Source organism: Choloepus didactylus, chromosome 6, assembly GCF_015220235.1.
Source record: "Choloepus didactylus isolate mChoDid1 chromosome 6, mChoDid1.pri, whole genome shotgun sequence".
Classification (NCBI taxonomy): Eukaryota; Metazoa; Chordata; class Mammalia; order Pilosa; family Megalonychidae; genus Choloepus; species Choloepus didactylus.
The window spans coordinates 18,323,725-18,337,340 of NC_051312.1; the positions used below are offsets into that span (position 1 = coordinate 18,323,725).

The window sequence follows — 13,616 nt, forward strand, 5'->3', positions numbered from 1 at the left end:
GTCCCTCTTCTGCAATGCAAACACATACCTTTTGTGGAAAAGTGTTTTTTTCTTTTAGAGACCGCAGTCTAGTTTTTATACTCAGGCCCTTCGAGTTTGGCCATCGGGAGAGTTTATATGATTGCATAAGCATTTCAGTTAAAAAAATAATAATGAAGCAGAGAAAACTGCTGGTGAGCAGAATAAAGCAGGAAAAGTGTGAGTGAAATGCACAGGCCAACAACCTCTTGCTAGCACTTCCTCCCACCTGACCCTTTGGAGCAGCTTTTCCTGCTCTTGGCATGCAAGTTTAAGTTGAGCCAAAATTCCTGTCACTTTTTCTTCTCCTTTCATTGTCTCCCTGTGAAGTGAAAAGAGAACTTCCTTGAGGAACAGCAGTCTCAAAGTGCACAGGCTTTGGACTGGTTCTGGCAGATGAAAATTTGTTTCTTTTGTTTTTCTAAATGGATATCTGTTGGTTATTCTCTGGAGTTCAAAAGTGACAATTACCCAGTCCCTGGCCTTATGTTTGGTGCTTAGGAGGTTCCCAATAAAACTTTGTTAAACGAGTAAAGACATGCTCATAACTGAAAATTCAGAAACAACATAAATGAGTCATAAAATCTACTACCCAGATATAATCACTGTCGATGTGTAGGTGTATTTCCTCAAGTCATATATATTTGTACATAGTTGAGGTCATGTTGAATGTATACCTTGCTTTTTTCACTTTTTGGCAGGAGAATTTTTCGTGTTATTAAAATTATTTGAAAATATAATTATAATGGCTGCAAAATATTTTGTCTTATGTACACAATATAGTTTCATAGCTTTTGGGTCTTTAGCTATCTTCAACCTTTTACTTTGATAAAATTGAAGATAAAGACTTTAATACACACAAAAATCAAACAACAACAAAAAAAAGGTGTTCAGAGATATAGGAACACCCTATCGTCTAGATTTACCTTTCTTGTATTCTCTTTGCAGAAGAGTGAGGTCTCAATAGGGTCTATTGAGAGGAAAGTAAAAAGTAAGAAATTGTCAGCATGTCTCCAAAATAGTGCAGATAACAGAATGTTCTGATTCTGACGAAACAGCCCTGAAAAGGTTTAAAGAGAAGAGTGTGGATGTTTCAACAGGCTTATTGGAAGTACTCAAGGGCATTCAACTTCAATTTTTCTAATTCTAGGCTTGCTCCACTGAACAATAAATTTATAATGAACTGATTTATAAATTAACTAGAACATCCTAGGCAGAAATTTGGTTCTCAATCCAAGTATGTCTTCCACTGTGAATTAATAATTTGGACACTTGGCTCACAAGTATGTTGCACCTCATTTCCTTGAAGCATGAAAACTGAGGCTTGAATAGACAAATTTATATTTCTGGGTTTACAGAACACCTTCAAGGTTTTAATAATAACTAGTGAAGCTAGGCAACTGGCCCCATTCTTTCTAATGACCCTTCTCAGCTGCATCAGTGACAGAGGTAATTAAATTCCTTGGAACATTCTTTCCAGGATGTATCTAGGTGTTGTGATACCTGTGAAATGAAACATGACTTTTTCAGTCTCAGCATTTCAATTGGCTTATGGTATGATTTAGGGAGCCTTTCGAGTGCAATTGGAAGCTTCATTAACTCCTCTGGATTCCATAGCTATCACTAAACGTACTAAGATGCACCCTAATTGTCCCAAAGAATTAGAAAATCTGGACATCAATCGATTTTGGCACTAGATCAATGGACCTGGAATTGATTCTAAAGTATAGGATCTAACAAACCTGGAATCAGCACCAGAAGGAAATTCATGAAATTGTGCTCCCCTAGAGTTATAACAAATGAAGCTTCATTTGAAAAAAAAAATGAGTTATGAAGAGCCACATTCTTTTTCCTGCACCTGTATTGATTGCATGCACTTGACCATGGAATGAAGAATTGTACATGAAACAGCAGGTACCAACCTATTGCCAGCTATATATGCAAGATGTAAGTCTGTATACACATACCCAACTATTACCTTTGTTCTTTGGCCGCTGTCTAATTTTGATAAATCAAAATCTGGATTATAATGTGGATTTTCTCGTTGCTTGAATATTTCTATTTTAACATAAACAACAGCACAGGTTGGGGGCCCCTTGCCCTCACTTTGAATACTTAGGGCTATACAGACTGAGGCAAAAAGAATATAGCAAACAGGATCCTCTTCAGGCCCCTCCAGCTCCGTACCAAGTAACAAATCTCCAAAGTCATGACTATGAGAACTTATAATAATGAAATCCCACAGGACACATGCACAAGATTTTCACCCCTTTCTTATGTGTGAACAACCTTCCTTCTCAGGTGAGTGGGAAACCCAGGCCCTTGGCCTTCACTACAGTTAGCCTGGTATGGCAGAGGCAGCAGTGTCTCACCTAGGGTGATGTTGGCATTTAGTCCTGCACTTCCAGTAAAAGGGAACTGGTACCCGAGCCCCAGGCTAGAGCAATCAGGAAAATATGAATCATCAAGGCAGCAAACAAAAAGCAAAACCAGAGTACAAAGATGCAGGTGGGAGGAGGGATGCAGAGATTAGGGGGCCCAGAGAAAAGTTGCTTCAGCTGGTGAAACCAGAGAGCTCCCGTGGGGTAAGTGGTAGCCTGTGTGATAGCACTATTTTTTGATTGCACACCACTGCTGCAGAGTGACGAGTAGGGAGGGGCAGGGGCAGTTAGGGTTGTTAACGTATTCAGAGCAGAGGGCTGTTTGCATATTGAGTACAGCGTTATTTCTTCAAAGTCCTGGTGGACCTTAAAATTCCAACTGACTCTCACTTCCCCATTTTGCAACTAGATGAGCCTACAAAGAGGAACTGGTGGCTTTAGGAGAACTGGTGAATTTTCTGTGTCAGTAGCTGCTTTCTTTCCCATCCATTCAGTTTGCACCAAGTTCACTTAGAGTTGGTGTGTGACTGGGGCTGTCTGAGCCATGAACAGCTTCAGGGCTGCCCTCCTCTTCTGGTCAGTGGCAGCATGGGCTAAAATGGACAAGCTTCTGGGAGAGAAGATAGATGAGGCTGGATTTCAAAAATGCAAAAGTGCCTTGAACCTACCTGTTCTGGAAGTCTTACCTGGAGGAGGCTGGGATAACCTGCGGAATGTGGACATGGGGCGGGTGATGGCCTTGACCTACACCAACTGCAGGACCACAGAGGACGGAGAATACATCATCCCTGATGACATCTTCACCATTCCCCAGAAACAGAGCAACCTGGAGATGAATTCAGATATCCTGGAATCCTGGACGAATTACCAGAGCAGTACCTCCAACTCCATCAACCTGGAGCTCACCCTTTTCTCCAAGGTCAATGGCAAGTTCTCCTCTGAATTCCAGAGGATGAAGACCCTTCAAGTGAAGAACCAAGCTATAACTACCCGGGTTCAGGTAAGAAACCTGGTCTACACAGTCAAAATCAACCCAACTTCAGAATTAAGCTGGGGGTTCCAGAAGGAGCTCACGGACATCTCCGACCACCTGGAGAACAACCAGACACGGATGGCCACCTACCTGGCGGAACTTCTGGTCCTCAACTACGGCACCCACGTCATTACCAGTGTGGATGCTGGGGCTGCTCTCATTCAGGAGGACTACCTCAGAGCCTCCTTCCTGGAGAACAGCCAGAGCAGCCACAGCACTGTGACGGCATCCGCTGGAGTTACCTTCCAAAACATCATAAACTTCAAATTTGAGGACAACTACACCTCACAGAATGCCCTCACCAAGAGCTACCTCTCAAACCGAACCAACTCCAGGGTGCAAAGCCTGGGAGGGGTTCCTTTTTACCCAGGCATCACCCTCCAGGTCTGGCAGCAAGCCATCACCAACCACCTGGTGGCCATCGACCGAGCTGGCCTGCCTCTCTATTTCTTTATCAACCCAGACCTGCTGCCTGGTTTGCCAGGCCCCTTGGTGAAGAAGTTGTCTAAGACGGTAGAAGCTGCTGTGAGGCGCTATTACACGTTCAACACCTACCCTGGATGCACGGATCTCAATTCGCCAAACTTCAATTTTCAGGCCAATACTGATGATGGCTCCTGTGAAGGGAAAATGACCAACTTCTCCTTTGGCGGGGTTTATCAGGAATGCACTCAGCTCTTGGGGAATGGGGTTATCCTCCTCTGCCAGAACTTGGAGCAGAAGAATCCACTCACTGGAGACTTTTCTTGCCCCTCTGGCTACTCCCCAATCCACCTGCTTTCCCAGATCCACGAGGAGGGTTACAACCACCTGGAGTGCCTGAGGAAGTGCACCTTCCTCTTCTTCTGCAAGACAGTGTGCGAAGATGTGTTCCGGGTGGCAAAGGCTGAATTTAGGGCTTTTTGGTGTGCAGCCAGTGGACAAGTACCCGAGAACTCAGGACTGCTTTTTGGGGGCCTCTTCAGTGGGAAGAGCATAAACCCTTTGACAAACGCGCAGTCGTGCCCGGCTGGCTATTTTCCACTGAGGCTCTTTGAAAGCCTCAAGGTATGTGCCTCTCAGGACTATGAGTTGGGGTACAGGTTTTCAGTCCCCTTTGGTGGGTTCTTCAGCTGCGTGGCTGGAAACCCACTGGTGGATCCTGCCATATCCAGAGATATAGGGGCACCTTCCTTGAAAAAGTGTCCCGGGGGCTTTAGCCAACACCTGGCACTCATCAGCGATGGGTGCCAAGTGTCCTACTGCGTCAAATCTGGGCTCTTTACTGGCGGGTCCCTGCCCCCCGTCAGGCTCCCGCCTTACACTCGACCACCCCTCATGAGTCAGGCTGCCACCAACACTGTGATGGTGACCAACACTGAGACCACAAGCTCCTGGATTAAAGACTACAAGACCCACCAGTGGAGGCTGGGAGAGCCACTGGAGCTGCGCAGAGCCATGAAAGACATCCACGGGGACAGCAGTGGTCTGTCGGGAGGGGCAGCAGCTGGGGTCACAGTGGCGGTCACCACCATCCTGGCAGCCGTCATCGCCCTGGGCATCTATGGCATACGCAAGTACAGGAAAAGAGAATACCAGGCACTCGAAGAAGAGAGGCAGAGCTTGGCTCCGGGTGCTGCAACAACAGGAGACAGCCCCGACAAAAAGCAGGAGCTAAGTCCAGCCTAAATCTCTGCTGGAAAGCTGTTTCCTGCCATCCCTGCCCAGGGCTGCCAGCGCATCTTTTGTTCCTCTCCTCTCTACTTGTGCCTTCCTCATTCCTGAAGTGGCAAGTCAGCAGAAACAGGTATTACTTTGTGACTTCTTCTTGAGGTCTCTGGCCCAGGAAATTACTGGAGCACACAGACAAGGTTGCCAGTGCTGGGAGCAATCGTGCCTTTTTAGGCAAAAATCATCCTGGGTGCTAAAACAAGAAGGGGGTTGTGTCTTTTCTCTATGTGCATCACAAATTGTCTTCACTGGAATGCATTCGTATAAAAAGAGAGGTGGGAGAATGCTGGCATTTTGATTTGGAGACTAGGCATTTAATCTGAGGTCTGGGGTGGCTCGTGAGCTATAGTCATACATGAGCTATAAGAATTTCTGCCTTTATGTATTGCTCGGCCAGTTTTGTTCTGTGTCTTTAAAAACTGCATGGATTTCATACTCCTGGAGGCTGACAAAACCCCCCAAAAACATGGGCAGTCCTGTTTGGCCACTGCCTTTTAGCTTTGGGGGCCTCATGTTGACAGATGGTGTCATCTCTGGATCATCTCAGGGTCTCCCATCTGAAAATAAGATGCTGTCTATACCAATCCCACTTCTTCCACCTTCCCCACAGTTAAGATTTACTTAGATTAGACAACTTTTGGACTCCTAACCATTGTCATAAAGCCCCCTGAAAATATTTTAACTTATCAACTTCTATTAGGAGGTCAGGGGAGTGGGGATAGTTGGGAGACAAGCAGTAAGTGAAGAAAGTGTACAACCTAGATAAGATTCAGATGCTCAGGGGAAGCTGGAATTCTTACCCCCAACTAACTACTTGGTTGATTTTTCTTAGCTCAGTATAAATGGGGCACCTAAAAGGAGACATAGATTTGGATAGATCCAGCATTACCATTTCATGTTCTAGTTTACGAGAGCACAACATCCTCCTCTTCCACGGATGGCCCTTGACCCTTCTGTCCTTTCACTGCATGCAAATACACACACATGCACCCCCATAACACATATACACCTCCCATGCACACAAACATACATATACCCATAAGCACACACTAACATACACACTTACCATGAAAACATATACACCTCACTGCACACCCACATAACCCTCCAATGCACATGCATCTCACACGCACACACCAACACACATACATACACACCCACACCCATAGTCCCCAAAGAAATTTGCATTTTTCAGGAAGGGAGCAAAGTCAGAGTCAGCTCCCACTTAAGCATTACTTCCCCTCCAAAATGAAAGCAGAAGAGAAAGCATCAGTTATGCACCCTGCCTTTTTTCCCAGCAGAAAGGGGTGTCGGCAGGATCAAATCCATGTTTTGAAATGAAATGAAAAGGCATCCAGCACCACTTATGAAGCATTTATTTCAGTTCTAGGCTCACTTCCCTGGGGCACCCAGCAGGATGCACGATTGTCACCTGGCAGTGTTTTAGGCTTTGCCCAATTTTAATACCAATCTCACCTAATCATAATTACCAAGGCAAATCTATTAATGTTGCACCACAACATTTTAAAAAATTATGTATTTCCTCCCCACGTCAAATGCCATTAGTGAGTTATGTTCTTTGTAGGGTGACTTGTTCTCTCCTCATTAATGTTGAGAATTAAAAGCTTATACTTACAACAGCCCTTTCTTCTGAGAAGCCTGTGGGCAGATGGGAACGAGGCTGCTCGTTCACCTCCAACTGAGACACAGAGAGAAGTGAATAACGGAATCTGAGCCCTGCTCTCCTGAAGACCCAACAGAGACACTGACTTCTACAACCTCTTCACTTAACCCTACCTCTTCTAGAGCTTTCAAGAAAGGCACTAAACCATTCTCCTAAACTCTGGGTGTTCGGTGAGTTAAGTTTCAGCCAAGCTAACCACTTTTCTGCAAATACCAAGTTTCCCATGAATTCTTTGAAGACTAACGAGTCAGAGAGACAAATTATAGCCAAAGGCTCCCAGACTTTTAATGCACTAACTGTCCATTGAAATAAAAGTTCTCCATAAACTTATGTTTTCTACTAACAAAATTGCACAAAAATATGCATTAAAATATGTTCTTAAGAAACCCTCTGTCCAACTGCTCATCCATATGGAATTAGAAGGGGAGGGTGCAGATTACATCCATCCAGTCATTTTACAAAGTCTGAATCCTGGTGGGGGAACTCACAGGCTTTGCTTACTGAGGCTGGGAACTGACTGTACCTTCCTGGTTTCCTAACTGGGGATCTCAGACTGGCGTCTGTGGAAAACAAATTCTGGCTTCCAGAAAATGATATACCATGAGCTATCAGAAACAGTGAAGGATTTGGGTGATGAGGGTGGCTTTGCATTTGTATTTTATTTTTGCAATCTCATTAGTATCGAGATGGGGAATTCTAAACATTTACTTGAAAACCAACAGCCTGTAGACTACTGAAATATATGCCATATTGTAGTCAGGTGAAAGGACCTTTACGAAGTGATCATTTGCTTCTCCCACAGGTTCCTTTGCTTATATACCCTGCCATGCGGTTTCATTCTTTAGCGGAACAAAGAATAAGTCAAGTCCCTTGGTTAAATATGTGGGTGGAAAATATGTGATAAAGAGAGACAAGGGATTTTCCCCCCGACCAGTGCAAGGGCTTGTGGTTGCTTGGGAGCTCACCCAAATGCCTCACATACAGGTGCACTGATTGACAAAAAGCAGCAGGTCAACAAAAATTTGTGGTTGTTCATTTGCCATTTATTGTTCTGCACATACACATCATGAGCACCAGGTGGCGATGTCCTCTCACAGAGCAACACTAAGGACTTCAGAACGCACCAGTTACAAACAGAACAATTTACAGTAGGACATTCACCTGCCCACTCCCCAAAGCCCCCCCATAAATGCCAGTGCCCACCCACAAGGAAAGGGGCCCAGGGCCCTTTCCTGTTCCAGACAGGCTTTCCTCAGCTCTCTCATGTGCACATCAGTGCAATACCAGGACAAGTATAAAACCACAGAGAAGTCCAAATTTTACAAAAAGGGGAGAATGAAAACACAAAGGCACACGCAACCACATATGCACAATTCACCTCTTAAAGGATGAGCTTCTGACAAGGTTTGTCTCCAATCTTGTTTGTTGTGCCCAGAGACTCAGGAAGGGAGAAACTAGGCTGCTGGTGCTAAGATGATGAAAAGAAAGGCTTGTCATTGCCCCAAGGGCCAGGGGAGCAAGGCAGGGCATCTGTCAGGGAAAATGCTCCTGGCATCCAAGTAGGGGGCCCACAAAGCCTCTGCTGGCCAGGTTCCTGCTCAACCTGAGACTACCTTTCCAGGTTGGCTGAAGAGAAAGAAAAAAAGAATGCCCCTCCTTGGCTGGCACAGCATTAGAGGGGAAATTCAACATCCCTTCTGGCCAGAAAGTTCCAGGAGAGCAGTGTGAGGATAAAGGAGCCCCTTCTGAACACCCTCAAAGAGGAGGAGAAGCAAAGACATCATCGAAATCCTAGCAAGGGAAGGCTTGAAGGAAGGAAGATGAACTCTTAAAGTGCCATTGGCCCTGGTGTCCCGACTCCCGTAAACAGCCTCTGGATCCTCCTTCTTCTGTGCTTGGCCTTCACCTTCCCAACCTCCACTTTCTCCCACCTGATGCAGGGAAATCCCTCTTTCCCACACTACCCATTCCAGTTGTCAAAGCATGACTTCCTTCCTTCCCCACCTCCTACTGCCTCAGTTGTGTTTCTCTACCCATGGACCCTCAGTCTGTTTCCTTGTCCCTGTGGGTGAGAAGCCCGGCAGGGTACTGAAGGTGGAGATGGTACTAGCCTTCAATGAGGATCAAAGGACTCCAAGGAAACTCTTGGCTCCCCTGGTATATGATAACCTGGCAAAGGGAATGGGACTCGGCATTAAACACCGTAGAGATGTCTCTTCCCTTTAGTTCAGATGTTTCCTTCCCATCTAGGGCCAGAAACTGCCAGTGAACTCAGGACCAACTGCCTTGTCTGCTGGCAAGATAAAACAGCTGCCCGCTGATAGGAGAACCTGGAACTAAGATGGCAGGAACGATACGTCCTCTAAGAGCTCCCCCTCGTGGAGCTGACTGACGTCCCCATGGCCACTTGGAAAGGGAGGAAAGGCTCAGCACCAGCATGTCCCGAGGAACTAGGTGACACTCACCAGGTGAATCCACTGACCACACCAACATCGAAAAGGCTGCAGGCCTAACAAGTAGCTATGGGGCTGGCTCTCATGAAAGTTTGGTCTCCAGTTCTAACTTAAGTACTATTTTTGGAGGTTCTTTTGTTTCAGTTTTTCTAGCATCAAAGACCTTCCAAACATTATGAAATATATATGCATATATATTTACGTCAGACTCCCCAAACTTGAGGTATATAAATTCATATTAGTATCCAGAGGAAGTTCTCCCAAACACATAGTTCAAAGAACCCACTATCAAAGGAGTAATTGGGTTTCCCTTCTTGATCCCTTTTCACTCCTTCCTGACACCAACTCATTCCTTAATGGGAGCTGAAGGCAAGAAGAATATTGGGGAAGGGATGGAATGGGTCTTAAGACACAATCAGAAGCAGGTTGGACCTCATGAAAATGTGATCTCAACCCTATTAGGAATAAGCTACAGGTGCTCCATCCATGTTCTCGGTCAAGCTGTAATAGACAAGCAGGATGAGGGGCCCAGCACCTTTTCTGGGCTCTGATCAGCATTGAGATAGACTGAATCCCTCAGAAAAACAAGACTGGATGGAAATGGGCTCTGCTCCAATCTTGAAAGAGCTCTCCAAGCACAGTTCTCTCTCCATCAGGGTCCAAGTTTGCTACAGGATGAGTTAGCAAAGGAAAGTCAAGGAACCACACCCTGGATGTTTGATTCCCCTTCAGAACTGGGTTTGACATCTCGTGAAACAGAGTACAGGAACATGGGACTCCCCACCAACCTTGCCCAGTTGTGCACACACACACACACACATGCACATACACACATGCACAGAGCCTAGTGGTGGCTCTACTCACAGTGACATAATGATATTCATGGACTCTTTGAGCTGGTCTAGAATGAGTCTGGAAGAAGGCTATGGGCTCCTCTCCCTGAGGACGGTTCAGATGCTAAGTGGGATGCAGGCTCTGGTCTGATCAGAGTAGCTGGAAACAGCATCATGGGTTGCCACCCCAGAGAGGAATCCCAGAGTCCAGCCATCCGCACAACGGGTCAAAGGTGTGAGGAGGGAGGCCCCAGAGAAGCTAAGAACTATTAAGAGAGCTGAACTGCTCCCAGAGACCTTTGCCTCCCTGCCCCTCTCAGCAAGAAGTGCATCCTTACCCTATACCAAGGCATCTGATTTCTGATGTCACAGCAGTTTAGCGGTTCTTCCCTTTTGTCCCCCAAACTTGCACAGTGAGAGCTCTCTGCCTCCAGTGGAGGAGAGAAAAGTGGAAACTCCATTCTCAAGGCAGAGTGGAAGCAGCAAGAAGCCAGCTGAGGCAATCAGCCGCAGGCTTCACAAGGCCAGGGTAGGCAGTGCCCATGCACCATCCATACCCCAAGTGTGCTGACCCAGCCCCCTGCTCTGGGGGTGGAGAGGGGGTTCCTGCCTGCCCAGCACCAAAACTCCATGGGAACAGACCAAGGAGGGCCCTCAACCCATGTCCCCTTTGTGTTGGATGAGGTTTATGAACGACGTCACCTTAATGCTATCTGGCTCCCCCTGTGGTTGGGAGGGTTGGGAGGGACGGGAGGGATAGGGACAGGTCAGGAGGGGAGATGAGGGAGTTGGGAAGGCATGGCATGAACTTCCACCTTGATTCTCCCCTGCCCTGCGGTCCCCTCAGTCCCTCCCACCCCAAAGCTTCTCCAGCCTCAGTCCTTCTCCTGGGCAGTACTGTCCTCAGAGATGCCCTGGGCTGCCAGTTCGGCTAGCACGTTATCCAGGTAATTGGCATCTGGGTAGCCATGGCCAGTGAGATTGGAGCCGAACTCTGTCTTGTGATGGACCTCATTCCAGATGACAGTGTCTGACTCGCCCGTGGTGCTGGAGGTACCAATGGCAAAGATGAGGCGGCGATCCCAGGCAACAAGCAGCAGCTTCAGAACCTAGGAGGGCAAAGGTGGGAGACCAAAGGCAGACATTCACAGTAGACCAGAGACTACTCCTTAGATGGCATAAGGAGGAAGAGTCCTCCCAAGCCTCCCCCTGCTTCTTGCCTTGTAATGGTTAATTTCATATACCAACTTGGCTAGGTTAAGGTACCCAGTTGTTTGGGTGAACCCTGGCCTAGTGTTACTGTAAAGGCCTTTTGTAGATGGGACTTGCATAGTTGTCGCATCTGCAATCAGTTGATTGCATCTACAACCAACAAAGGAGAGTGCCCTCAGCAATGTGAATAAACGCCTCATCCAATCAGTTGGAGTCTTAAAGGTAAGAACTGAGGGTTTCAGACATCAGAAGAATTTCCACCCCAACTTCAACATTGGCTCTTGCCAGAATTTCCAGCCAGCCAACTTCCCCAGGGGAATTTGGAATAAGAATTCAACATCACTTTATTGGAGTTTCCAACCTGTGGCATGCCCTGCGGAATTCAGACTTGCCAGCCCTCCCGTCACTCAAGCCAAGTCCTATGATAAATCTCAATATATATATATATACATGCACACACACCCACACCCACACATATCCTGTTGCTTCTGTTTCTCTAGAGGACCCCTACTCTAATACAATACCCTAAGTAGCACAGTGGAATAGAAAGAGAATTGGACTTGGAGTCAGGCAACTACCAATCAAGTCTTAGCTCTGTCAACAACTAACTGTGACCTTGGACAAGTTATTTCCCCCTCTCTGAGCTTCAGTTCCCTTATTTATAAAATGGCAAAGGCATAAACTGCATCTAAAGGTTGTGAGCATTTTATGGGACACTATGTGAAAAGTACTTTCAAAGCAGTGCCTGGGATAAAGTATGCAATAAATGTTATCTACCAACATAATAGCTGCATTGTCAAAAGATATGATCTAGGAGTTCAAGGTGCTTAAGATCACCACCACCTGAATGTGCTATTAATTCACCCACAGCTAAAGTTGTGAAATATTTCTCCAGTGACACAGATGAAGTGCTTTGATCTCATTTAAACTACCTCCTATTTATTTGCTCATCTGGTCCTCATCACCATACTTGGAGCCAGGTATGGCAGGTGCTGTTAATGTCCCTGTTTTGCAGTTGAGGCCCAGAGAGGTGTTGTGGTTTAAAGACTGTCCTGATTCAGCTAATTTTTTAAAAAAAACCTCTGTTGAACCAGATGACTACCTAAGCCCCTATTACAGCCCTTGGTCAGTGCAGGGTCCAGCACGATGTAGGCACTTGATAAAAATGCGTTAACTTAATGAATGAGTTCAAAGTTGAAACACTGTAAAAATGACATGGACTGAGATTGGGGAATCGTAATAGTAGTAATCGAAATACTAAGAGCAGAAGTTAAAAATACGGGCTACCATTTCCTGCATGTACACTAAGTGCCAGGCACTGGGCCAGGTAGTGATTACGCTAGTCAGAGGCAGGTGCTCTCATCACCCTCTTTTGGCTGACAGGGAAACAGAGACCCAGAGGATAAAGGACTTGCCTTGGTCATACAGCTTGTAAGGGGCAGGGTAGGGGGCTTGACCTCAGGGGGCCTGACTCCAAAGTGCATGGTCTGAATCATAATTCCAGTGACTCTCACATGGGGTTCAGAATAGATTTCACAGAGGCGGCTGCTTTTGAGCTCAGTCCCAGAGGAAGGAGAGGATTTGAGGTGGATCAACAAGGAAAGACTTTCCAACACAGGAACTAACAAATAAGCCAAGGCATGGATGATTGTAATGATAGTTGCCACTGTGCCGAGCATTTTACGAATGCCACCTTCATTGGACGTGGAGTCAGGCACCTACAGGTTGATTTACGGATTGTTTGTTATGCAGCATGACTTAGAGAAAGCTGATTGAAATGGGCCTCTTGTCCAGCATGTTCCCCAGGATTCCCAAAAGAAAGAGGGAAAACACTTCCCCTTAAGTCAGTTGTCCTTATCCCCTTTTGAAATCAGAGAAGACTTTGAAAACCCAGTGACTTCTCCCAGAGAAATGAAAGAAAATTTTTTTTCTAATTTTAGAAAGTTCATAGAGCTACTGAAGCCTGGCCATGAATCACCAGGAATCCAGAAACCCAACGGTTGTCGCCGACCACTCTTTTGGAAAAAGTCAAAGAATACAAAAAGAAAATAAGTAATTGCCCCCAACCCCAATGAAGACTAGCACCCCAGAGAAGAGTTTCTCCAGCTTGAATGTGTTCTCAGATCAACTAGGGATTGTGTTAAAATGAAGGAGGCTCTGCATTTCCAATAAGCTCCTAGGTATTAGATCCAGGAACAGGCTTTAAGCAGGAAGGCACAGAGGAAGGATCCTGAAATAAATAGAGTATTGCCAGTAATATCCTGGAAAGGGAAAAGCCAAAAGCAATTCTTC

General features: G+C 46.1%; 2 protein-coding genes across 4 annotated transcripts in view; one reads left to right on the plus strand and one right to left on the minus strand.

The window, feature by feature from the left end:
- The first annotated feature begins 2,774 nt into the window (after window positions 1-2,774).
- MPEG1 (macrophage expressed 1) lies at window positions 2,775-7,212 on the plus strand. The gene has a single exon (XM_037838323.1). The coding sequence runs from the start codon at window positions 2,944-2,946 to the stop codon at window positions 5,098-5,100; it is 2,157 nt and encodes a 718-aa protein (XP_037694251.1). The 5' UTR covers window positions 2,775-2,943; the 3' UTR covers window positions 5,101-7,212.
- Window positions 7,213-7,847: 635 nt separating this feature from the next.
- DTX4 (deltex E3 ubiquitin ligase 4) overlaps window positions 7,848-13,616 on the minus strand; it is a 61,029-nt gene continuing 55,260 nt past the window's right edge. For 2 of the 3 annotated variants that reach the window (XM_037838326.1, XM_037838324.1), the window contains one exon: window positions 7,848-11,221. In XM_037838326.1, the coding sequence (XP_037694254.1) occupies window positions 10,988-11,221 (234 nt within the window). In that variant the 3' untranslated portion in view covers window positions 7,848-10,987. Of the gene's footprint in view, window positions 13,555-13,616 lie in introns of all 3 variants that reach the window. The other variant, XM_037838325.1, reaches the window with a different exon arrangement.

What these genes read in the sequence shown, in the direction of transcription:
- MPEG1 (XM_037838323.1), top strand. Translation starts at nt 2,944, where the DNA reads ATGAACAGCTTCAGGGCTGCCCTCCTCTTCTGGTCAGTGGCAGCATGG.